The sequence below is a fragment of the Artemia sp. Qi Xiang Cuo genome, chromosome 12, assembly GCF_049724085.1.
Source record: "Artemia sp. Qi Xiang Cuo chromosome 12, ASM4972408v1, whole genome shotgun sequence".
NCBI classification, from domain to species: domain Eukaryota; kingdom Metazoa; phylum Arthropoda; class Branchiopoda; order Anostraca; family Artemiidae; genus Artemia; species Artemia sp. Qi Xiang Cuo.
Genome location: NC_142805.1, coordinates 52,422,878 through 52,449,017, shown reverse-complemented (window position 1 = coordinate 52,449,017; position 26,140 = coordinate 52,422,878). Strand labels below are relative to the sequence as shown.

Here is a 26,140-nt window from a genome sequence, read left to right as displayed (position 1 = left end):
AAATTCTGTTTTTATAAAAAAAAAAAGGAACAACAATTGGGCAACATTCAAAATTATCAGAACTATTATCTGTCAAAAATTTAATAAGATCTAAACTACATAAACACCTCTTTTAGAGTCTTAATACAGCCTAGCAGCACTACGTGTACGTCTTCAAAAATAAAATTTAAAGCACTGGAAAACCCTGGAGAGGAATGTTTTCACATCTGCAGGTACAAAGTCAGCTAGTCTTGATGATGAATAATTCATCAGATGACTCATGGCCTTGAGCCTCTTTTCAGCATCTTATGGGTTTTTACATCCGAGTATGTTGAACATTCTCAATTAAGACAGACGAAGACTATAAAAATAATAAAATTAATAAAATATCCTATTCAAAATCTGGCATTAGATTCAAGCTCCAAAACATTTCTTTCAGGTTCAACCTAGACAATTTGATCAAGCTGTTCAGTGTGCTATTGAATTTCTGCAAACATTACGACGACAGCCGTTTTTAGTTCTATCACTCCAATGACCATTAGCTCTGCGAAGAAGGTGGTTACAGCTACAACCCACCCAATTTCAGCCCCGACAATTTCCTTCACAACCACAGCAAGTTCAACCTGGACAGAGTCCCCATCAAAGGCCAGTTCCTCAACAGCCTTCAGTTCAACGTCAGGCCCAACTATATAGCAATCAACAGCTCCTACAACAGCAGCCTCAACAGATCTTTCAGCGACAACAAATAACATTAAAAAACTTAGTTTTTAGATAAAAAAAAAGGAACAATAATTGGGCAACATTCAAAATTCTCAGAACTACTATCCGTCAAAACTTTAAGAAGATCTAAACTACAGAAACGCTTCTTTTAAAGTCTTAATAAAGCCTTGCAGCACTACGTGTACGTCTTCAAAAATAAAATTTAAAACACTGAAAAACTCTTAAGAGGAATGTTTTCACATATGCAGTTACAAAGTCAGCTGGTCTTGATGATGAATAATTCATCAGATAATTCACGGCCTCGAGCCCCTTGTCACCATCTTCTGAGTTTGCACAGACGAATAAATGTTTAACATTCTCAATGAAAACAGACGGAAACTATAAAAGAAAGTTCTAGTATAAGAGTCAAAAGAGATTGGAGGGCATCTAGCCCCCCCCCCTCCATGCCCTTTTTTACTCAAACCCATCCCATAAGAACTTTGAGATAGCGTTTTTTTAAAATAGTTCAAAGACCGTAAAACGAAAACTCAGGGGTCAAAACAGCCCCCCCAGGGCCCGAGGGAAGGTGTTGTAAGTTATGCCCTGGGGGCATAGGCTATATGGTTCTTATTGAAGGGATGCTCGTACAAACATTCAAGAGATGGCGCATTTTATTGGAAATTGAAAGTTCTAGTTAAGTGTTTTAAGAGTCAAAAGAGATTGGAGGGCACCTAGCCCCCCCCCTCCACGCCCTTGTTTCCTCAAACCCATACGATAAGAACTTTGAGATAGCTTTTTTTTAAGTAATTCAAAGACCATATAACGAAAACGCAGGGGTCAAAACAGCCCCCCACCGAGGGCCCGAGGGCAGGTGCGGTAAGTTATGCCCTGGGGGACTATATAGTTTTTATTGAAGGGATGCTCATATTAAATTAAGAGATGGCTCATTTGATTGAAAATTGAAAGTTCTAGTTAAGTGTTTTAGAGTCAAAAGAGATTTGAGGGCAACTAGCCCCCCCACGCCCCTTTTCCCCAAATGTATCCAATAAAAATTTTGAGATAGCCATTAAGTTAAAAATTTCTCAAAAGTCAGATAACAAAAACTCAGGTGTCGTCACAACTCCCCAGGGCTTGGGGACAGGCGTTGTAAGTTACTGCCCTGGGGCATATATTGTTCGCATGAAAGGGATGCTCGTATAAACTATCAGAGAGGGCTCATTTGATTGGATATTGAAAGTTCGAGCTCACTTTTTAATAGTCAAAAGAGATCCGAGGGTAGCTTGCCCCCCCCCCCCCAACGCCTTCTCTTTAAAACCCATCTGATGAAAATTTTGAGATGGACATCTTGTTAAATATAGTTCAAAGGTCGGATAAGAAAAAATCCGGTTTTCAATAGAACCCCCCCCCAGGGCACAGGGGAAGCCGTTCTAAGTTATGCCCTAAGGGCATGTATGGTTCTTATGAAAGGGATGTTCGTATAAGCCTTATAGAGGGCTCATTTGATTGGAAATTGAAAGTTCTAGTTCACTTTTTAAGAGTCAAGACAGTTAAACTAGCCCCCTCATGCTCTTTTTCCCCAAACCCGTCTGCAAAAAATTTTGATATAGCCAGTTTTTTGGAAATTGTTCAAAAATTAGATAACGAACACGCCCCCCAGAGCCCAGTGGATAGGCGTTGTAAGTATTGTCCTGGGAGTACATATGGTTCTTATGAAAGGGATGCTCGTATAAAATTCAAAGGGGGCTCATTTGGTTGGAAATTGAAAGTTCTAGTTAAATTTCTAAGAGTCAAAAGATATCCAAGGGCAACTAGCCCCCCCCCTTCCACACACACACCCTTTTTTCCCGAAGCCCATCCGATAAAATTTTATAATAGCCATTTCATTAAAAATAGTTCAATGGTCAGATAAGAATAATTCCTGTGTCGACGGAACCCACCAGGACCTGGAGGCAGGCGTTATGAGTAATGCTCTAGGGGTATATATAGTTCTTATGGAAGGGATGCTCGTATAAATTTCGGAAAGGGCTCATTTGATTTGAGACTGAAAGTTCTTGTTCACTTTTTAAGAGTTAAAAGTGATCGGAGGGTAACTAGCCCCCCTCCTCCACGCCCTAAATGCATCAGATACAAATTTTGAGATAAACATTTTGTTAAAAATAGTTCCAAGTTCTGATAACAAAAACTCCGGTGTCGACACAGCCCCCCAGGGCCCGGGGGTAGGCGTCATAGATTATGTCCTTGGGGCATATATGGTTGTTATGGAAGGGATGCTCGTATAAAATTCCTAGAGGGCTCATTTGATTGGAAATTGAAAGTTGTAATTCACTTTTTAAGAGTCAAAAGTGATTGGAGGGCAGCTAGCCTCTCCCCACACTCCATTTATTTTTTTCCCAGAGGCACTACATATAGAAGGGGTCGTCGTATAAACTTCAAAGTGTGCTCATTCGATTCAAAATCGAGAGTTCTAGTGCTCTTCTTAAGAGTCAGAAGTGATCAGAGGGCAACTGGCCCTCAAGCCCTTTTCCCCAAATACATCTGATAAAAATTTGACTTCGCCATTTTGTTAAAAATATTTCAAAGATCATATAACAAAAACTCCTTTACGTATGGTCATTTCGTTAAAAATACTTCAAAGATCAGATAAGAAAAACTCCTGTGTCGACCCAGGGCTGGGACAGGCATTGTAAGTATTGCTCTGGGGGCATATATGGTTCTTATGGAAGGTATGCTCGTATAAACTTCAGAGAGGGTTCATTTGAATGGAAATTAAAAGTTCTAGTTCATTTTCTTAGAATGAAAAAAGATCAGAGGACAACTAGCCCCTCCTACCCTCCACGCCTTTGGGTGTATCGGATAGATAAACCCATCCGATAAAAATTTCAGGTGACTATTTTGTTAAAAATAGTTCAACCATAAGATATTAAAACTCCAGTTCGACACAACCCCCCAGGGCCCAGGGATAGGCGTTGTAAGTTGTACTCTAGGGATATATACGGTTCTTATATAAGGGATACTTGTACAAATTTCAGAGAGGGCTCATTTGATTGAAAATAGAAAGTTCTAGTTCACTCTTAAAGAGTCAAAAAAGAACAAAGCTTAATCTAGTTCTCCCAAGCCCTTTTTCCCCAAACCCATCTGATAAAAATTTTGAGATAGCAATTTTGTTAAAAATAGTTCAAACATCAGATAATAAAACTCCAAGGTTGACAAAAACCTATTTTTTACTTTGATATAACTTCTGATACTTTGGTAAATATTTGATTTTTTTTTAAGTTTGATTTTGAAAGAAGGAATATTTAAAAACTTGAAATTTTTTTCAATCCAAAACGAGCAAAAATTAATTAAAAAAACTTTTAAAATGTATTTTTTAAAAGTTATTTGTATCTGCTGAGCTTAAGTTTAAAATGGCCTTTACTTTTGTTTGAAAAACTTATTTTTCGGAAAGTTTTTTTTTAATTATTACAGATAAATAGCCAAATTATCACTGCATAAATTTATGATGCTATAGTGCTAGATTTTAATATGAGGTTTGAGCACATTGAAAACTTAATTAAAGGACTAAAGAGTCAAATTGAAGCACTATAAAAACGTATTTTTACAATAGAGAACAAGCTTGATGATTTTGAACTGGAGTCCTAAACCATGTTAAGTCAACTATGGGAGTTTCGACTATTACTAGGGTACATTTTGTGTCGATTCAGCGTTTCAGACTCAACTCTACGGAAGATTATTTGAAAAAAACTACGTTTTCTAAAGAGTTAAAGAGGCTGAGTTACAAGGTCGAACCTTAAAACGTACAGAGATTAGGAGGCACAGTTGGGGGGCTGCCGCCCCCAAACCCCGCTTTCGCAGCCTTTAAATAAAAAAAAGTTTTTTAAACTGAAAGTAAGGAGCGACATTAAATCTTAAAACGAACAGAAATTATTCCGTATATGAAAGGGGCTGTGCCCTCCTCAACGCCTCGCTCTTTACGCTAAAGTTTGACTTTCTCACAACTCTTTTTTTAAACAACAAAACTTTAGCGTAAAGAGCGAGGCGTTGAGGAGGGCACAGCCCCTTTCATATACGGAATAATTTCTGTTCGTTTTAAGATTTAATGTCGCTCCTTACTTTCAGTTTAAAAAACTGTTTTTTTATTTTAAGGCTGCGAAAGCGGGGGGTTTGGGGGGGCAGCAGCCCCCCCAACTGTGCCTCCTAATCCCTGTATGTTTTAAGGTTCGACCTTGTAAATCAGCCTCTTTAACTCTTTAGAAAACGTAGTTTTTTTTCAAATAATTTCTGCACGTTTTTGTACAGTTTATCACTTATTATTGCTTGACTAACTGTTAGCTGATTTGCCAGCTTGCGGGCTTCTGGGCTAGCCCGAACGGGAAACGATAAGAGCCCGCTTATAGCGGGTTCTTATAGGAAAACGAGGTTTTTCGTAAATGTAAATTCGGAGGATAATTTTTTCAGTCTGACAATATCAAAAGGCCCTAACAGGTCAAATTTTGCTTTGAATTAGTCCTCATCCACCTGGATCAGTTGCCAACTGTGGCCTGTAGGCGTGGATAACAAGAAAAAAAAAAGAGAAATGAAGTTTAAGTGGCTATATTTGGTTTTTTGAAAACAGAGAAGGAGTGATCGGATTGAGCTGAAATTTCGAGGATAAGCTCCCGGGTCCTAGGAAAGCTTAACCTCTAAGTTTCAGCCCAATCGGACAACATTAAAGGGGGGTTGTGGTGGTAGGGTCGAAACTTCCGGCCCAGTTTACCCCATGAAGATAAAGTCGGAGGAGGATGAAATTTTGCGCGTTTCTTAGTTTGAGTTTGGGCTACAAAATGCGATCACCGCCGTCTCTCTGCGACCTCTAGGACCTAAAATCGCTTAACATTGTGGTGGGTCACCTCTTTATAGAGACATAAGTGTGCCTCCTTGATTCTCGAAATTTAGCTCGCAGAAATCCAGATCCTGTGGCCCCAGTTTCAGTGAAGTTGGTATCAAAAGAACTTGCATACAAAGTGTTTAAAACTAATTCAAATTTAGCTGGATCCGGAATTTATGTTAGTGAATTTCTTACGAAACATAGAAAGGCAATATTAAATAGTGCACGGCACAAGTTCGATGTAAAAAATGTTTGGACAGACAAAGGTCACTTTTTGCGAAATTACCCAGGCAAAGCACACCCCGTTGGCTCTATAGCCTAGCAGATACTTATTGAATTTGTCATAGTTGATTTAGTTAGAAGTGTCTTCTTCTTTTTTTTTCTTCTTTTTTACTTCTGTTGTTGCTCATTTTTTTTTTCGAGTGCATGTTGTAAGGATGATGGGTGATATTTTTCACTTTCGATTTCTAGAGAGTAATCTTTTTAAAGTAGGAGAGGTTCTTTATGATGATTTACTTCCGGAAAGTATAAATGCTGATTTTTCCCCGCAAAGAGATAGTTGAGATGTGGATGTGATTTCTTCAGGATTAGAGGTGAATGCAAGGTCCATGGGCGCCCATAAGCTGAATTCCAGGGGGGGGGCAAACCTCGTCTAATTGGCACTTTTAATGCTATATAATAGAAATCTCAGAATAAAAATATAAAAATAAGGCAGCATCGTTCAGCCAGGGGGGGGAGGCCCCCCATGCCCCCCCCCCCCATATGGGCGCCCATAGCAAGGTCGTTTTGCCTGTGTCATTGGAATTGCCATGTAACTTCAACGTATTATGAAATTCTCCAGTTAATTGATAATGTGAATAGTAAATTTGATGTAATTGGCCTTTGTGAAACTTTTTTAATTTCTGAGCATGTTCTGTCGTTATATAATTTTCCAGGATACAGGCTTATTGTAAGGAATCTGTAAGGAATTACCCTTTGTTGTTTGAAAAAGCGCAGGCACGTAGATATGAGCTATGTTAGGGAGTAGGATTGCAGAAATAGGCTAGTTCTATTAAAAAGTATGGAATTATCGGAATAACCGTAAAAGTAATGGATCTAAGGGGGAAGGACAGAAACACCCCTATCCTACATCCAAGTGGCATCACATTGCCAATTCATATTGTACCTTCAATTGAAAGATAAATTTCTTGAAGTCTCAAGCAAACTAAATTTTTAACCAGCTAATAAATTATTAGCATTTTTTCAATTTTTTTTTCATTGGGGGACGTGAATCCATTTCTCTCTTAAAGAGTAATTATGACTGCTATCATAAGCTAGATGTAATAAATTGGATATTTCTGGTTTCTACTAAGTTGCTTCCCTACCCCAACTCCTAATTCAACAAATCAAAAGTAAAAACTACCTGGATGACTATCTAAGAGTTGATCTCTTGTTTCGTTCGCTAGCTGGTCGCCGTTTACCTCTTGGCCATTAACTGCTTGGCCATTGAAAGCTGTCGTCTGCATGGTCCCCAGATTGCACTGACATTGGCTGTTGCTTCTTATCGCACTGGAGTGTTTCAAAGAATGTGGATCTGGTTCAGACCCTTGGCCACTATCTACTTCCCAATTATCGCTAGCCCTTTTTACTTTTAGCTGAAAATTTAAAAACATAGATTTTACCAAAAAATTACCGACTTTTCTAAAAAATACAAGCACAAGTTGGATAAACAAAAATTATTTGAATCCGTATTAACTTCGATGCTATATTTTACTTTTTATTGTCTACGACCCCGCCCTCTCCGTGTATGTTAAGGCGACAGAAATACGGAGTGAGGGAGTTTTTACTTTAAAGTATGATTTGTTAGGAGTACTTAACGCGGTAATATCGGCAATTGGATATTGGTTAGGATCTGGACATACGGTCAAATATTTTGGGTAGTATGTGGTTAAATACAGGTCCACATTTTTGTCCAATTAAGAAGATAATGATCATTTAATCAATTTTTCAAGTTTGAGGGTAAAATAGTCCTTTCTCGACGCAACTTCCCCAGCACACTGTTTGCTAGTTCAGCCACCTCCTTCGTCTGCCACATGACGCCCCAGCACAGGTTGTGTTTGACTTCGACCCCACCTCATCCGGATGGAAACGTTCCAGGAGAAACCCTCTACTTGGTGCAAAGACAAAGCCAACGAACTCCTTCCCGAAGCCTACATCCCAAAAGAAGAAGCAGTGAGCTGTCAAGTGTTGGATCAATCTAGAGGCACTTGGTCTCATAGTTCTCTACACCGTCCTGACAAGAGCCGTAAGTCAAGGGGGTAATTAAATTAATTTTCCCTGGGAAAGTGGAATTTTGATGAATTGAAAAAAATAATATTAAGTTACATATATACTTCAGGGATAAGGAACAATCAGGGATAGATTCTGTATTTTGGAGATCGTATAGATTACTTCTTTAGTTTATTTACTGGATTTGTATTCTAGGATAGTAAAATTTATTTGGTATACCATTTATTTTTGTATTAACCCTGCCCCATTAAGCCTTTTAGTGCGAATATATATTTATCAATCCATCTGAACGTTCTCATTACTTTATTACTAAACGTGAAAGAAAAAAAAAATCCTTTTCAAAGAACCCTCTCGAAATAATGAATACCAGCCAAAATAAAAAGCAAAGTAATAAATGGATGAGGGCCTAGGAGTATTGTCGTTTAAATCTGTAAGAAAGGAGTTATTAAAGCCTATTAGCTCCTTTCTCATCGCCTATAAACGGAAATGATATCCTGTTAGCTTGGCCTAATAGTGACGCTTCTCTTAATTAAAATTGCGACTGCAAATAGCCTTATAGGGTACCTTTGAGGGGTGGCGCCCCTTCAGAAAATTATAGATTTGTAAACGACAAAAAGCCTGCATTCAACTGAAGACCCAGGGGATTTCTTGCTGTCCGGTCGTAAGTTGGCGTGAGCAATTTGCTAAGACTTGTGGAGGACTATACATCGGGGCCGTTTGCTTTTTGTGAGGCCTCAGCCGTTTTAATGATTGAAATAATAAAACAATTGTTACGTGCAACATTACGATGTTGAAAGCTAACTACCGTATTTTGACTAATAAATTTATATGTTTTGAACTGGACTCGTTAGGACTCCCGGAAAATCATATCGCTGGATTAGAAAAAAAACAGCTGATATTAAATACATTTATTCAGGTGGGAAATAGAAACAGGGATGAACAATGTTGGCAGGATGCTATTAATGGAAAATTTGCGAAATTTATGGCTAAAAATTGGAGGATACCAGCCACATTGTTGTATGCCCGTTCAGAGCCAACTAACAGAGACAGCAGTGGTTCAGAAGAATTTTAAATATAGTTGCTGGAGCGAATTGATAAGGTCCAGGTAAAAATGGGTGCTTTTTCATCACGAGACTTCGATGCCCGTGTATTTAGAATGGGTACAAATAGTACCACAATTAAGGTCAATTTCAGACAGGAAAGCAACATAGAAATGGTAAAAGCCTGCTACCTCTTTGGGAACACTGAAATTATCATAGCCAATTCAGTCTATGGTCGTTAACATGGCTTATACTTGACGGAAGACGAGTAACTTTATTGGTTATCTTATTATAAATCTGACAGATCGATGCTGGACGCTAGAGTATATAAGGGCGCAGCTGTTTCTATTAAAAGAAAGATCCCTCTATACTAGCATCCAGAGATAGCTTGAATAAGACGTTTAGGAAGAGTAGCTTCTTATAAGTTAGGTTGATAGGTGTCGATTAGCTTACATTTATGGAAAATGTGTAAAATTAAATAAAAAATCCAAAGCTTGACAAGGAAAAAAAAAACACGCGGGGCACGAAAAGAATACTACTGTACAGCCGACCCCAGATCATCTTATGAAATAAGTTTTTTTGTTTTTTTTTACTAAAACTAATAGCACATAAAATTTATTCAGCTTTTTTTCAGTGCTAAGATTAGTTGAGTAGTACCTACCATTTTGCTTAGACGTATAGGAATTACCATGCTATTTGCTTAGACGTATAGGAAAAACATTTCCAGAGCATGTACTTATGGATTTGCTTGCCCTATGTTCCTTCTTATGCTATTCTAAGGGCTTATGTTCCTTCCTATGCTATTCCAGGAGTTTATGTTCCTTCCTATGCTATTCCAGGAGCTTATGTTCCCTCCCATGCTATTCTATAGCACTATGTTCCTTCCTATGCTATTCTTAGGGTTTCTGTTCCCTCCCCATGCTCTTCTAAGGGTTTTTGTTCCTTCCTATGCTATTCTAAGGGTTTTATGTTCCTTCCTATTCTATTCTAAGGGTTTATGCTCCCTCCCATGCTATTCTATAGCGCTATGTTCCTTCCTATGCTATTCTAAGGGTTTATGCTCCCTCCCATGCTATTCTATGGCCTTATGTTCCTTCCTGTGTTATTCTATGGGACCTCTACACGTGATTAAACACGTTTTGAAACTACATGCTATTTGCTTATGTCCCTTTGGTACCTTTCAAAACGAGCGGGGATTCCCCACCGGTTCCTGAACATTGCAAAAAAGTGAGCAGTATGAGCGGGGATTCCCCATACAAGTTTGTTTCAACTCCAAGTTTTTCAACCAGACTGTTTTTTTTAGCCAACATCTGTTTTTTAGGGGTCCAATCAGAGACATCAGAGGTTGCTCAATATACGATAACTCGACTGGTGATTGGTTACAAATAAAATACGTGATTTTTTATTCGTCCTTGAGATTTTGTATAAAATGGCCATACCTTACAATTAAATTTTCGTTATGATTTAACATACTATGAATAGTACACTAAATATTATTAATTTTGAAGAAATGGATACATCAATTTACAATGTGAGTACAGTTTACTAAATTTCTTAATTTATTTCCAAATAGAATTCTTTTACCACCCCACTACTAAATTCAAATTTCAGGGGGACATAGCCCCCCTCCCCTCCAACAATACAAACCCTACAATATGATGAGTATACTCGCTAGAAAACTTAAAGTACGCTCTTTTTTCCACTATGTAAACCTAAATCCCCCCTCCTATGTTTACGAGTTTATTTCATTAGTTTTAGTTATTTCGTTCAAAATGTCCCTTTTCCCCTTATCAAAAATCTTTTTTCCGGTCTAAAACCACATGTGTTTATAATTACAGAAAGGATCCTTTTTGGAACCAAACTTCGCACGCTCGTGTTATCACATATTAATAGCACATGTTTATGAATAGCAGCAAGGGTTTTCCTTGACAAAGAGAGAAATTGTATTCTGGTCTAATTAGACGAGAGATATTCTATTTTCAATTGTATTCCATGATCAAGAGGGTTTTATAAAAATAAAAGTCGGGGGAGGGGAGCAATGTATCAATTCTAACACCTTAATTGCGAGGTGAAAAAACAAACTATGTCGTCACATGGAAAGTAAGGGGGAGGGAGGGAGGGGGTTCTTTGTGCAGACTAAATTTTTCTTCTGTAAAAAAGGGGAAACGTTTTATCCATACTAAATTTTTTCTTCTTTTTAAGGAGGAAAATTACTACAATTACTCTCCTCCTCAAAAGAAGGCCAAGGCTAATGGCATTACTCCAATGCAACAAGTGGAGATAACTGGCCCATCGGGAACCACGCGAATACAGTCTGGTCAAAACCATAAAAGAGAATGGGTGGCTGCTCACAGGATGGTGAACCCCGCTGGCTCATCTATGCAAGAAACGATCATCACCGCCCCATCCGACACACAAGTGCAGTCTGAATTTGGAAATGTATGTATTTTTACCTAATGTACTTTACGTTATTGCTATTACAAATAGTCAATTTTTAAAACGAGTATATTTGCAGGGAAAAGAAAGTAATTACCATTTTCAATGAATGGCTAGATGTGTAGAAAGAAAAGAGTCAATTTTTTTTAATGAGCTACTAAGACAATTATTGAGTTGATTTTTTTATCCATATTTTATTGCTATTAGTCAAACGTTGCGATGTGTGTGTGCGTGTGCACGTGTGTGTGAACGAGTGTGCGCATACGTGTGTGGTTGTGTGAGTGTTTGCGCATACGTATGTGTGTGTGAGTGTGTGCGCATGTGTGTGTGCGTGTACGTGTGTGTATGTGCGTTTGTGTTACTAACAAAATTTTTAATTTATTATGCATTTGTTCTGTAAATAATGCTATAAGCAAAAATTTGTAATTTATTATGCATTTGTTTGATAAATAAGAATCCAATTAAGAAAAAAAAACAACATTAAACGAATAGATTTGTAGGAAAAGGAATCTGATTGCTATTTTTTATGGATGACTAGATTTTTAGGAAAAAAAGAGTCAATTTTTTTTAATGAGCTATTAAGACAATTATTGATTTGATTTTTTTTTCCATATTTTATTGCTATTAGTCAAACGTTGAGATGTGTGTGCGCATGTGTGTGTATGTGAACGTGTGTGCGCATTCGTGTGTGTGTGTGTGTGAGAGTGTGTGTGCATGTGTGTTTGAGGATGCGTGTGTGCGTCTACGTCTGTGTGTGAACGTGTGTGCGCATACGTGTGTGTGTGTGAGTGTTTGCGCATGTGTGCATGTGCGTGTGTGTGTGTGCGTGCGTGTTATTAAAAAAATTTTTAATTTATTATGCATTTGTTTTGTAAATAGTAAAATAAGCCACAATTTTTGATTTTTTGTAAATTTTTTCTATAGATACGAATTAAATTAAGAAAAAAAAACAACATAAAAGAAGTAGATATGTAGGAAAAGGAATCTATTCACTATTTTTTATGGACGACTAGATTTGTAGGAAAAAAAGAGTCAATTTTTTTAATGAGCTATTAAGACAATTATTGAGTTGATTTTTTTACCATATTTTATTGCTATTAGTCAAACGTTGCGATGTGTGTGCGCATGTGTGTGTTTGAACGTGCGTGCGCATACGTATGTATGTGTGTGTGTGTGTGTAGTGTGCACATGTGTGTCTGCGTGTGTGTGTGCGTGTGTGTGTGTGCGTGTGCGGGTGTGTGTGAACGTGTGTGCGCATACGTGTGTGTGTGTGTGTGTGTGTGTGAATGTATGCGCATACGTGTGTGTTTGTGTGCATGTGTGCGCATGTGTGCGAGTGTACGTGTGTGTGTGTGCGTGTGTGTTATTAACAAAATTTGTAATTTATTATGCATTTGTTTTGTAAATAATGCTATAAGCAAAAATTTGTAATTTTCTATACATTTGTTTGATAAATACGAATCCAATTAAGAAAAAAAACAAAGCAACATTAAACGAGTAGATTTGTAGGAAAAGGAATCTGATCGCTATTTTTTATGGATGACTAGATTTGTAGGAAAAAAAAGAGTCGATTTTTTTTAATGAGCTATTAAGACAATTATTGAGTTGATTTTTTTTACCATATTTTATTGCTATTAGACGAACGTTAAGACGTGTGTGTGCGTGTGTGCGCATGTGTGTGTGTGAACGTGTGCGCGCATACGTGTGTGTGTATGTGTGTGCGCGCGTGTGTGTGAACGTGTTTGCGCATACGTGTGTGTGTGTGTGTGAGTGTGTGCGCATACGTGTGTGTGTTTGTGTGTGTGTGTGAGTGTGTGCGCATGTGTGTGTGTGCGTGTACGTGTGCGTGTGTGTGCGTGTGTGTTATTAACAAAATTTGTAATTTATTATGCATTTGTTTTGTAAATAATGCTATAAGCAAAAAATTTGTAATTTATTATGCATTTGTTTGATAAATACGAATCCAATTAAAAAAAACAAAAAAACAATTGTTTGATAAATACAAATCCGACTAGGAAAAAAAATAAATAGTGTGCTTTAATTTTGATAAGACTTTCCTCAAATAAAACAAAATTGATTTATAAATACAAATCCAACAAAGAAAAATAAATAAATAGTTTGATTTAATTGTGATAAAACTTTCCTCAAAGAATAAAAAAAAATTGTTTGATAAATCCGACTAGGAAAAAAATAGTGTGCTATAATTGTGATAAAACTTTCCCCAAAGAAAAAAAAAACTCAATCCATTCATTTTCTAGTTTCAGGGGGAAGCTACGAAAACAACTGCCTTCCCTGGCCCGGGACTTCAGAATATCATGGGTAATTGTTCACTCTCGCCGGATGATGTTAGTGAAGGTACGTCATTTCGTATTCCCCTGGATTTTCAATTTACAACTGAAGAAATGGATAGCCTTATGCAAATTGTTGGACCTAATGTTTCTGGAGACATTTTTGACAATGATTTTATAATTAATGAATTGGATCCTCTGCAGATAGGTGAAGGACATGAAAATAGTGTCACGTCCCCGGAACTGCGTGAATTTTTTTTTAGAATCTGCTCTAGGTCACTTGCAAACACATAGGGTAGATTTTAATCCCCCCGAGGAAAACCTGGTTGACGGGAATGTCATTTTAACAGACCCTGTAAATGTTCTTCATACCTACATCGACCGAATCCGAGCACTTATTGAGATTCAGATTCAGAAATGGGGGGGTCAGGGGGGGATTAAGGCATCGGTAAATCAAAAAGTTTATTTACAAAGGGGGACATCTGGGGACATTTTTTATTTTCATTTTTTAACTGGCAATCAAAATTTTTACCCTGGTCTAAATGAATTTGAGGGTAACTTTTTCAACTGGGTTAATAAATTCATATCGACTTTGGACACGTTTAACGAGAGGGGAAGTGGGTCCACAATTTTATACATTGAACACAGGGATCTGAATCTCAGTAGATTTAAAAAAAATTATTTTAAGGAGAGGGCGGGGTAGAAAAACAAATTAATACTCGGATTTTACGGCTACGGGGGGGATGCAAGGCTTCAAATTTGAAACTGGGCTACATTGTTTTAAATACACATTTTTAGCAACAGCCCATTAAACACTAAAAGATGAGTCATCAATGAAAAATCAACACAGACTTGCACGTAACGGTGGTGAAAATTTCCCTAAAGTAAATTTTGATTGTTTAGAGGGGAAGTATCCGGTGTCCTTAGAAAAAATAACCGTTTTTTAAAAAGCAAACGCAACTTTCGGGTTGGGGGGCTTGTTCTCCAGTATGACACAGAATTTGTAAATGGGGGAAAGAAACCGAATAAAAAAGGAGTTTTATATTCAGTAGGGACACCGTTGGCAGATAATACTAAAAATTGGGTTTGGGTTATTTATGAACCTCCCAAAGATGTAAATTCCTAGGTTCATTTTTTCCCCGTTACAGCAATAAGTCGACTCTTATCTGAAGGTGTTCAGAAAGGGGAACGTCACTATTGCCCCATGTGCCTTTCCCCGTTCACATCTGAACGAACATTCTCGAATCACATGAGATATTGTAAAATTCATGGCAATCAAAGAATAGAAATGCCGGCAGAAGGCAAAGATACTATACAATTTAAAAACTCCCAAAATTCCCTGCTACAGGTTGATAAAGTATGTTTGGATTGTGAATCAAGACTGGTGAAGGTATCAGACCCATCAAGACCAAATATAGTCATGGAACACAAACTAGTTGCGTGTTCCTATGCACAGGCCCGTCGCGATTCCAATAATAAAATGCAGCTGGAAGAGTTTTTTTTGGCTATGGATGAGGAGGGTAGCATGGAGAAGTTATTGGTATCTAATAAAAACAGCAAACATTGCAATTTCACGATTGAGTCACACCAACTACCCAATGTCATTATCAGATAAGGAGCAACGGGCACTAGAAAAGGGGACAATTTGTTGACTTTGTAGGAGTGCTCTTACCCCAAAAGACTCAGTCCAGGATCATAATCATCTTATTGACCCCAATTCAACGGGGAAAAGTAATTTTCGGGGGTGGGCTCACAATTCATGTAATTTAAAAATTAAACAGCAACTCTTGCTTCTGGCTTTTATACATAACTCTAACTACGATCTGAAGTCTGTGCTACCAGCAATGGGACATCTTCGAAAAAATGGAACAGTGGATGATGCATGGGTGATAGACAGCTTTTCCTACAAAATCATTCCTAAATCGTCGGAAAAATTATTTGTTTTGCAATTTTTGTAGAAATATTTTTAAGACGACATTGAGTAAATGAATAAAATTTGCTGTATGGATTCCTACAGTTTTTTCCCTAGATCATTGATTAAATTATTTCAAGTGCAGAAAAACGCAGACGGCTTCAACAGTTTCCCCCTTCTCAAGCAACGATTTTCAAACGATTTATATGATTTGTTGACGGTCAAGGGCATCTATCCTTATGATTATTATTGTTCCATTTCGAGATTCGCTGAGGAAACTATTCCATTGATCGAATCGTTTTACGACAGTCTACACGATCATAGGTGCATCCCTGGTGAATACAGTTTTGCTAAAAAAGTGTTGGCAGAGGGAGGGTGTAAAAATGGGTTTCACTACTGCAAGCTGTATTTGTCGAGTGGTGTCTTAACTTTGTTAGACATTATGTGTAAAAATACGGACAAAATCTATGGGGAATTTAATCTTGATTTAGGATATTATTTTTCATCTCTTCATCTGGTAATGGACCTCATCCTATAAATTAGCGTGGAAAAAATTGGGCTAATCACTGACATCGATCAGCACCTGTTCATTAAGAGGTCACTGAGAGGTGGATACGTTTTTCACGGGGATCATATCTTGGAACCTGATCCAACTGGAGAGAAGACGGGGACAAATTCGGATGCAGTTTTCCTTGATATGAATTCTCTCTACCCCTCAGCCATGTCTCATTAGGCGCTACCCTGCGATGACTATAAATGGCTCAATGACCCTCAAGCCCCCCATTTCCCCAACATTGACAGTGTTGAAGAGAATGGGCCGGTTGGATGGTTTTTTGAAATTGATGGGGGGATACCAGTTGAGCTTCAAGATTCAGTAAAGAATTTTGTTTTCCCATGCATCAATTGACCTGTGACTAGGGACTCTTTGAGCCCTCGCAATAGGCGTTTAGTCGAGGTGGACAGATTACACTGGTCACCTTTAAAAGAAAAACTTATTGTCGACCTTCTGCCAAAGAAAATATTGTTATACATTATGTGGCTTTAAAATGGATGTGCAACAACGGTTTCAACGTCACAAAGGTCCATAGAGCCCTCCATTTTAGTGAAAAAACCTAACTGAAAACGTTTGTTGACACCTTTGTCAAGAAATGTTCTGAAGCGCAAACGAAAGCCGAAAAAGAAATTTATAAGCTCATTTTGAATTCGGCTTTTGGTAAAATGTGCGAGACTGTTCGCGATAGAAATAGTTGTGACATCGTGACCGATCCCAAACAATGTGCTCGAATTATCGCCGGTCCAAATTACACTTCCCTCACAATCATTGGCCCGGACATGGTACTATTGAATAGAAAAAAAAGAAGCATTGTCCTGAATAAAAATATTGCTGCAGGCAGTGCGATCTTGGAGATCACTAAAAAGCTCTTGTTGGAATTCTACTACAATGTGGCTAGGGTACAGTGGCCGGAGAAGGGGCAAGTAGAGGTCTGCTACGGGGACACAGATTCTCTACTGCTAAAAGTAAAAACCCCAAACCTAATTGATGATTTGGCGCACGGTGAAATCATCTGCTCACGGATGGGCTACACCAACCGGAGTGGGCCTTACCCAGAGCTAGTGGAACATCGGGCACCAAATCAGCTTTTATTTTTTAGATCAGAAACGGGAAGTGACATGATTTCCCGTGGTATATTTGTAAATCCGAAGGTGTACTTTATACGGACACACGACGAGGATATCAAGAAACGTTGCAAAGGAGTACCCACGCGCTATGTGGATAAGAATTTCGACATGGACATCTATAGGAATTGTATTGTTCAAAATACAATTCCACGAGCCAAATTGCTGGCAATTCGTTCACTCAACTACAGGAACTTTACTGTAAATGTAGAAAAAATTGCCATGAGTACCATTTCCGACAAGGTCTATGTTTGTCAAGACGGTGTAACTACCCTCCCCCTGGGGCATTATTTAACTTCCGACCGAACCGAATGTGTTAGCCAAATGGAAAGTTTCGGTTTGCGTAAAGTCCAATAATTTTTTCCCAAAACCTGGGGGGGGGCTCGCGAGGGGGGGGGGAGGGCCTTACGGCCCGGGGGGAGGAGCGGCCGGCCGCCAGCGGGGGTGCACCGCCACTACCAAAGTTATCTTTTTTTACTTAGAGCAGATTTTTTTTTTGTGCTTTTGTAAATATAAATGTTGCATTGAAAAAAAGTGATATTATTTTAAGTGCTTTTTCTAGTGCATTTTTTATAAATAAATTGCAAAAGTGCATTTTTCTTTGTTTTATTTAAATTGCTGTTTATAATACAAGAAATATCATTCTTTATGTATTTTGTTCTTGAACAGACTAGCAGTAATAGGGGAAATTATTTAGTCATTAGACAACTATAGTCTAATGTTAGTTGTCCGGGTTAATTGTTGAAAGGAACATGTATCAATTTAAAACACCATTCAGATCGTTTCTGTGTGGACCGTTAATGTCGGGAAAAATAACACTTTTAACTAAAATAATCAAAAATTGTGATAAAATGTTTGTGGAAAAGCCGAAAAAAATCTACAATTGTTACAGTATTTGGCAGGAGTCATACGGTAAAATAAAAGTAATTGCCACGACGGGATTGGTGCAGATACAATTCATACAGGGACTTGATGTTTTCAACATTATTGAACCGAACTCTTGGCTGATTATTGACGATCTGGCTGAATCTGTTGAACAATGGTCCCAGGAAATGATGCAATTATTCACCATTCGATCTCATCATGAACAGATTTCCATTATTCTGGTTCTACACAATCTCTTTCATCAGAGCAAATGTATGCGAACACTTGCATTGAACTGCACCTACTATATCGTCTACAGAGTTGTTCGTGATTCTAGTTCGCCAATAACTCTCAATAAACAAATCTATCCAGGTGCCCCCAAATTTCTGCTCTCAGTGTACAATCAGGCAACTAATAAACCCTACGGCTATATCCTATTGGATCTTAATCAAAATACACCCCAGGATTTGCGTGTAGTCACAGATATTTTTGACAATGAAATTACAGTATATCTCCCTGTAAACACTAAAAAAGGCTATTAGTTGCTATCATGACACTGAATAAACTATATGAAAATAGACATTTATTGTCAGTTCTAAGCACTTCAAAGCCCCCACTTAGGAAAGCCATACTCAAACATGGGGTTGACAATGATTTCATTGTCAACACCAGTACGACAGCTTTTTAGCTGTCGTACGACAAGCTTTTTAGTACGACAAGCTTTTTAGCCTACCGTTATGTGGATTAATAAATAAATAAATAAAAATTAATCTAATATCTGAACTTTGTTTAAATTTGATCGAGGGTAATGTTCAACTGCCAGAAGTAGTTAAGCAACAGGCAAAGCAACATCGTTCCATTGTACGTACATTGGCCTCTAAAAACAAAGGAAAGAATTTTAAAAGGAAACGACTTCTTCAGGCGGGCGGTAGCTTTTGCTACCGCCATGAACTTGTTCATCACTATAATATAAAGCATCTTCAGTATTTTCCTGTAAACACTTTGTATTTGGAACTCTGTCAGTTAACACTAAGAAGTGAATTGGGTGATCCTCTAGCAAAAACAAAAGGTTTAGCAGTGATTACATGTACTTTTCCACCCATTGTCGGCGACACAGCACCTAAAATGAACAATAGAAGAATTTCATTTGTCTGTCCTGATATCGATTGCTATGCTGGTGCTCTGAGTCCACGACAAATAGGCAATGGATTGGACTACTACAAGGGGCGTACTACAATGTCTGGCTATGGTCTTGGTAGCTGGTTTACTAGGCTATTTCGTTCTGCACTACCCCTTGCCAGAAAATATCTTGTACCTGCTGCCTCAAATTTTGCTGCCTCAACACTACAGGACTGGGGGTCGGGCAAGAATTTCAACGAGAGTGTTAAGGAAAATATTTAATCTTCAGTAAGAGCCATTGGTGAACAATTAAAATCTCGGCAAAATGGGAAAGGATTTAAAAGGATACGTGCACCTCATTAACTAAATAGTCTCTATACAGTTGGGGAGTAAAGGACATCCACAAGGACTTTGAGGAAAAAAAAGAGGAAGACCACTAAGAAGAAGAAAAAGAAAAAGATTGTTAGATCAAAGAAGGATTTCTTCTCTTAAGATGACATATCTCCCTCACAAGGAATCACATCCATCAATCAGTTCCTCATTGAATCTGTTCAATGCAGAAAATATTGATGTCTGTGTCAAGTATGGCTATTATGAACAATTTCATCCCCAACAACCCCTCTCGGAAAATATACACTTTCAAATATTTTCCAATGAAGACTATTCCATTGATTTGTCATCAACATTTATTGATTTAAATGTTGCGGTGAAGAAAAAGTCAGATAATACAACACCAACTGCTGCTGATGGTCTCTCTTACGAAAACTGTATTCTACACAACCTGTTTAAACAAATTAATGTATTTATTAATGGATCATTAATGAGCACTAGCAATAATTTATCCAACTATGCAAGCTACATACAATTTATGATGATGACACCAATGGCATACAAGGAGTTGAGAGGACAATCATTGGGCTATGAATATCGATCAGGTGTTGATACTGACGGTGAGTTGACTACTGCAGTGACCCAGGAGTATCATCTGGTTGGAAAATTAAATCATGAGATATTCAATATATCCCAATGGCTACCCCCCAATGTCAAGATTGATATAAAGCTGCAACAGGCCCCATCGAATTTCATTTTGAGAAAAACACTTCCTGCAGCACCCGATGCAAATGTCATTATCACATCGGCAATTCTCCACGTTCGAAAACAACAGGTTATGTGCTCTGGTGCATTGGCAGTGGAAAAGCTAAGAGCCAATGGCAACAACATTAAACTTCTTGTCCCCCATACAATCACCAATCAACGTCACATTGCCACCGGCTCTCGTAGCTATACCGATATATCATTTATCAATGGAGAAATCCCATCAAAATTGGCATTGGCGTTTGTGAAGAGTGGCAGTGCCGTTGGATCCTGGACTGAATTCCCCCAGGATTTTAATTTTTTCGGTCTATCTAGCCTTGTGTGCAAAGTGAGTGGTATTCCACTGTAAACTCTATCATTTGACAAAAAATCCTATAGAACTCTGTACGAGTTGACCATGCAATCCCTAGATCATGACTCTCAACTATTTGAAAATGGAATAACCGATTCAATGTTTTCAAAAAATCATGGGGTAATTGTTTTGGACTCGTCGGGGACTCAGGATATGAGCATAGTTCGAACAGGGAATGTACGTTTAGAATTTACATTTGCCGATGCTTTGACTGAGAGTATCACGCTAATATCACTGAATCAATTTGAAACCTATTGGGAAATCACACCCGACGGCATTGTTCCACTAGACCTAGCACCATTAACACAAACCAAATAATCAACGTATTTAGTATGGATCCATACATGTCCCAGTACAAGTCCTATTGCATACCATCGGAGTTCATTGAAAAAATTCAAAGTGTTAACAATACCTTAATCATTGTTAATAGCAGTCCATCGACTTTGAAGACCGGCCATTGGCTTTGCATCTTTCAAACAGCGAAGAATGTTGAATCTGTTGATCCTCTTGGTCTATCGTATAAATTCTACACTTCATACATCAGCAACTTTATTGAAAGCAGTGGGAAAACTATTATTCAAAATCAACGAAGAGCACAGGATTTAACGACTATGACATGTGGCTTTCATGCACTACTCTTTTTCATGTTCAGATGTCATGCCTATACCTACAAACAGTTTCTTGACATCTATGTTGACTTACCTCGATTGAACGACTTTGTAGTGTAAAATATACTTACCCGCGTTTTTAATATTTATTTTAGTGCTCTAAAAAAAAATTTTTCTACAAATGTATGTGAAATTTCTTATTATTAAAAATAATGTTTATACATGATAAAAACGACTTTTTTACTCTTTAGATTTCATCTTCTACTAGGTATTTGTCGACAACAACTAATGCAGGTAGATTATCCGAATTCACAGTATACTGATCCTGATGTGCTGTGATGTCAGGCTCGCATTTTCTACAGTAAACTGTAACTTCACTCTTGTAATATCTCTTTGTATAGTCAATGATACTATTCTCATTCATTCTATAGAATTCACATGTTTCAATTTGTTTATTTGAAGTAATGTCACAAACAGTGTCCTCAAGTGGCGAATCACATTCCGTCACAGCCAAATAAAAATCAGTGGGCTTATAATCGTAGTAGTCATTGTCTTCACAACGATTACGTAGAAACCAAATTCTTTTGTTGTTCCAACAGTTGAATCGCTCACCAGGCCCCTCCTCTCAGAACAATCTAAAACCACGACGATACCAATCTCGTAGCAATAAACTAAAATCACGCTTAGGACTCTTTCCAATCATACCGGGATATGTATTCTCCCACTCATTACATTTATCATAGTGACAGTTGGAGCATAGGTGACCTCTAGGATGAGATTCGCACACCTCTTCAAGACAGGAATTGCAACCTTTAATTTGTACAGCATATCCTTTATGTAATTTAAACGGGTTCTATAATCTACACTTTTCATCATACTCATCAATCATTGTGCAATTCTCACATGATGACCAGCTTCCCAGTGTGTACATACATAGTGGACATGTATGGAACATTTTTTCATGTGTTGACACTCTCACTATCACAATGAAACTGAGCTACCAACAACAACAAATTGAGAGAGAGAGAGAGAGAGAGAGAGAGAGAGGAGTAAATCATCCTTTAACTCCATCTTTCTCTGATTGGCCCTAAAAAAAAATAGGTGTTGCCTCAAAAACCAGTCTGGTTGAAAAACATGGAGTTGAAACAAAGTTGTGTGGGGAATCCCCGTTCGTACTGCTCACTTTTTTGCAATGTGTAGGAACCAGTGGGGAATCCCCGCTCGCTTGGAAAGGTACCAAGGGGACATAAGCAAAACGTGTTTAATCACGTGTAGAGGTCCCATAGAATAACACAGGAAGGAACATAAAGCCACAGAATAGCATGGGAGGGAACATAAACCCCTAGAATAGCATAGGAAGGAACATAAACCCTTAGAATAGCATAGGAAGGAACACAATCCCCCCAAATCCATAAGTACATGCTCTGGAAAGACGCCAAGGAACATAGGGCAAGCAAATCCATAAGTACATGCTCTGGATATGTTTTTCCTATACGTCTAAGCAAATAGCATGGTAATTGCTATACGTCTAAGCAAAATGGTAGGTACTACTCTACTAAGATTACAAATGCTCTTGCGACATTAATATTAAAGTCCAAATGAATGACCATGGTAATTTAGCAACGCAGATTAAGAGATGATTGTCGGGAAAACGCTTATGGTCTGTTGAAAAGACTGAGGGGAACTGAAATCGCCCAACTTGGTTTTTGCTGGTGACTTCAAGCCCAAGTTCGATTAACCCATAACAGATTATGTCAACTTTTTTTCGAAGAGCCTGAGGAGCATCTGAGAAAAACAATATGCTGTTTGTATAGCAGAGGGGACTAGCATCGATGTAAGATATTCTCTAAGACCACACTGGCTATACATGGCGTATGAAGCTAAGAGAGCGGACTACAAAAATATCATAGATAGATGTTTAATAGCTCACATTAAAGCTATTTCTCATATCTATATTTTATTTATAAATTCCACCACCTGCAACTGCCAAATGGCACTAAAAATGGCACTATCGATGCCATGTCCCAAGTGGAAAAGCTAGGAACTGCCAGAGCTTCTTAGAAAGATGTTTAATGGCTGATTTGAAAGCAATTGCTCATATCTACGGGATTTAAATCAGTTTTTCCATTCGTAACTTCCAAATAGCACAAAAAATGTCACCTTTTGTGCCACTTCTTGTTGAAAAGCTTTGAAGCATAAAACAGTACCATTGTAATAATTATGTTCCAAAATCTGTAAATGGAGATTTACAAGGTACTCTTCCCGTATAATCCCCCTCCCTACCCCCATAGTAAGTCTTATTAGTCTGGTGGTAGAATTTACTATAAACTCTTTAACACGGTCAGAATCAAAGGTCAAAAATCATGTTTCGGAAAATACTGCCTCGTGGAAACAAATTGCCATCTGACACTGACTGAGGAATGGTGACTATTATTTTGGTTCGTCTTAAAAGTAAAAGTTTATTGCAAGAAGAAATTTATGATGATTTCAAAGAAAGCCTGAAACCCCCTATAAAATGGCGTCAAATCAAAATGAAAAGTGTACCATTGGAATCACCATGGTCAAATCCCTTACAAAGAGAGATTGCAGTCCCCCTCCTTGAAAAACAAAGAAAATGCCTATTTCCTTGTTGTAGCACTGATGCGTCTCCTGTTTTTTTTCTCTTTTTTCTTTTTTCTAGCAGGGCTAGGGGATGACCAAAACATCACAGAGAGATTTATTATAGCTTATTCCAACGGAAATTAAATTTGCTAGTGTCCTTTTTAAGTGACCAAAAATATTGGAAGACAACTAGCCTCCCCCCCTCCCTGAAGGTCTCCTCCCCCCCAAAATCATCCAATCACAATTTTGAGATAGTAATTTGGTTCAACATAGGTCAAAGGTCAAGTTTCTTTGGCTTTGGGGATGATACGACCCTCCAAACTCCCTGGAGAAAGGGCTGCACACTGTATCGGTATCGGACGTATTTATATCACGCGTATCGGCGTGAGCGTATTGTAATTTGGCGTATTGGTATCACAGGTATCTAGACTGATTTTGAATAGCTCATATAAAAGATATTGCTCATATCTACGTGAGTGGCGTACTTTCAGTCAAAATTCTGAGGGGGGGGGGGCAAAGTTGGATCCAATTTGTCCAAATCAAGTGAAAATGATAGTGAAAATGAAAAAATGAGCCATATATTACCAGAGAGGCAAAGATATACTAAAAAAAACTGACCTGTTTCTCTGGATGCTTGAATTATGAAGGCTTATCTTAGTTTTGACAAGATTTTTTGGTACAAACGAAATTTCAGCCGGGGCAAAATGAGGGCGGGGGGGGGCGAACTTGGGTCTGACGGGGGCAGTTGCCTCCCCCTGCCCCATATCAAATTACACCTTTTCTACGCCCTTCCTATAAATTAAACCATCAGCGATTAACTTAAAAACACACAGACAATTGGTAGCGTTATTCTATGCCCTCTTGAAAGAAAAATTACTGGTACTTATGTATTATACAAACACACTCAAGAAGGGCTGTTAGGTTAATCATAATGAAAGTTTCCATAACATGTTGAAAATATAATACTTTAGTTTATATAAATATAATTTGGGGTAATTATTTGCAAATTAAGGGGGGGGGTAAAATAAATATCAGAAAGGGCTTAAAAACCTAATTCAACCCAACCTTACCCCACCCCCCTAATTTGCAATTATATAGGCTAAATTATACAAGTCCAATGCATTCTGTTGCCCGTCATTTGTCCTTGTGGCTATGAAATCTGTTTGTTCAGATCGTACATTCAGCAAAGTTCTCGACTGTTTGGTATCATGGCTGCAGTGGTTAGGTTAGGTTAGGTTAAGTTAGGTTAGGTTAGCCTACGTACGCGCACGTACGTAGGATAGCCAATCAAAAGCTAACTTAACTTAGCATGACTTTATACAGCCTAACCTAACCTGACTTACGCCTTGAGAGAAGTTCACTAGCTAACCTAACTTAGCTAACCTAACCTAACTGACCAAAACTGACTTAACCTAATCTGGTTTAAACTAACTTAATTTAGTCTAACCTAACCTAACCATACTCGCCGGAAAATCCCCCCAGGTCGACTTTGTATTTCTCTCTCACTATGCATGCTTGCGGGTGTAGCAAACGTACTCTATGGTTGCTCTTACATTGGAAGCGGCTTTCCCAGTGGTACTCCATGGTAGTTTATCGAGACTATCTAGTTTATTGCGTGCGTTAAATCAGTAATTTTTTACCATTAGAGGGATAAACACCTACACCATATTTTAATAAAAGACGTGAAAATGAATTATTCGATGAAAGTGTGTGCACATGATAAAGTCATTGTTGCCTTGAATGCTGACAAAGAGATATATTTGAACTATGGGACAAGTAGTAGTGGAGATTTTATTGGGAATGTGTGCCTACGTTGTCATGACAGTGAGGAGTTAAATTCCTTTGTAGTAGTCAAGAATTTTCATCATTCAAAAGGTGGATATGTGAAAGTATCATTTCCAGAGAAGTTAGTACTCAAAGAGAATGCCAACTTAAAAATAATAGTTGATGAAGATGGGCAACTTCTAGCTAATCGTTCTGGTAACATGTTAGCCGTTGATAAATCTTATTGTCATCTTTCCAGTGTTAGCATTCGAATGAAATTAGTAAGGAAAAGAAGGGCCAACTGCTGCACCAACATTATAAATAATATCTTGTCAACTTGCCAAAACTGTTGCCTCTATAAAAATAATGGGATAATAGATAGTGTAATTGCTGGTAAAATAAAAAGAGCATTGGCAGACAATATTACTAATGAATATAATGACAAATTGATTGGAAAATGAAGTACAATGAGCATTATTACTACTATTGATCATATAGTCAATGAATCAAATAATACCTAGGATGAAACGTGTATTGAATCAGTAGGTGACATTCCCAGTGGAAATTGTATATG

At 38.0% G+C, this 26,140-nt stretch overlaps 1 protein-coding gene across 1 annotated transcript in view; it reads right to left on the bottom strand.

Moving 5' to 3' along the window:
- Positions 1–455: 455 nt before the first annotated feature.
- Positions 456–26,140, bottom strand: part of LOC148946262 (uncharacterized) — a 193,048-nt gene continuing 167,363 nt past the window's right edge. Inside the window, exons 3-4 of the mRNA XM_089097646.1 lie at positions 6,945–7,176; positions 456–685 (exon numbers count right to left, since the gene is read on the bottom strand). Of these exons, the coding sequence (XP_088953772.1) occupies positions 456–685; positions 6,945–7,176 (462 nt within the window). The remainder of the gene's footprint in view (positions 686–6,944; positions 7,177–26,140) is intronic.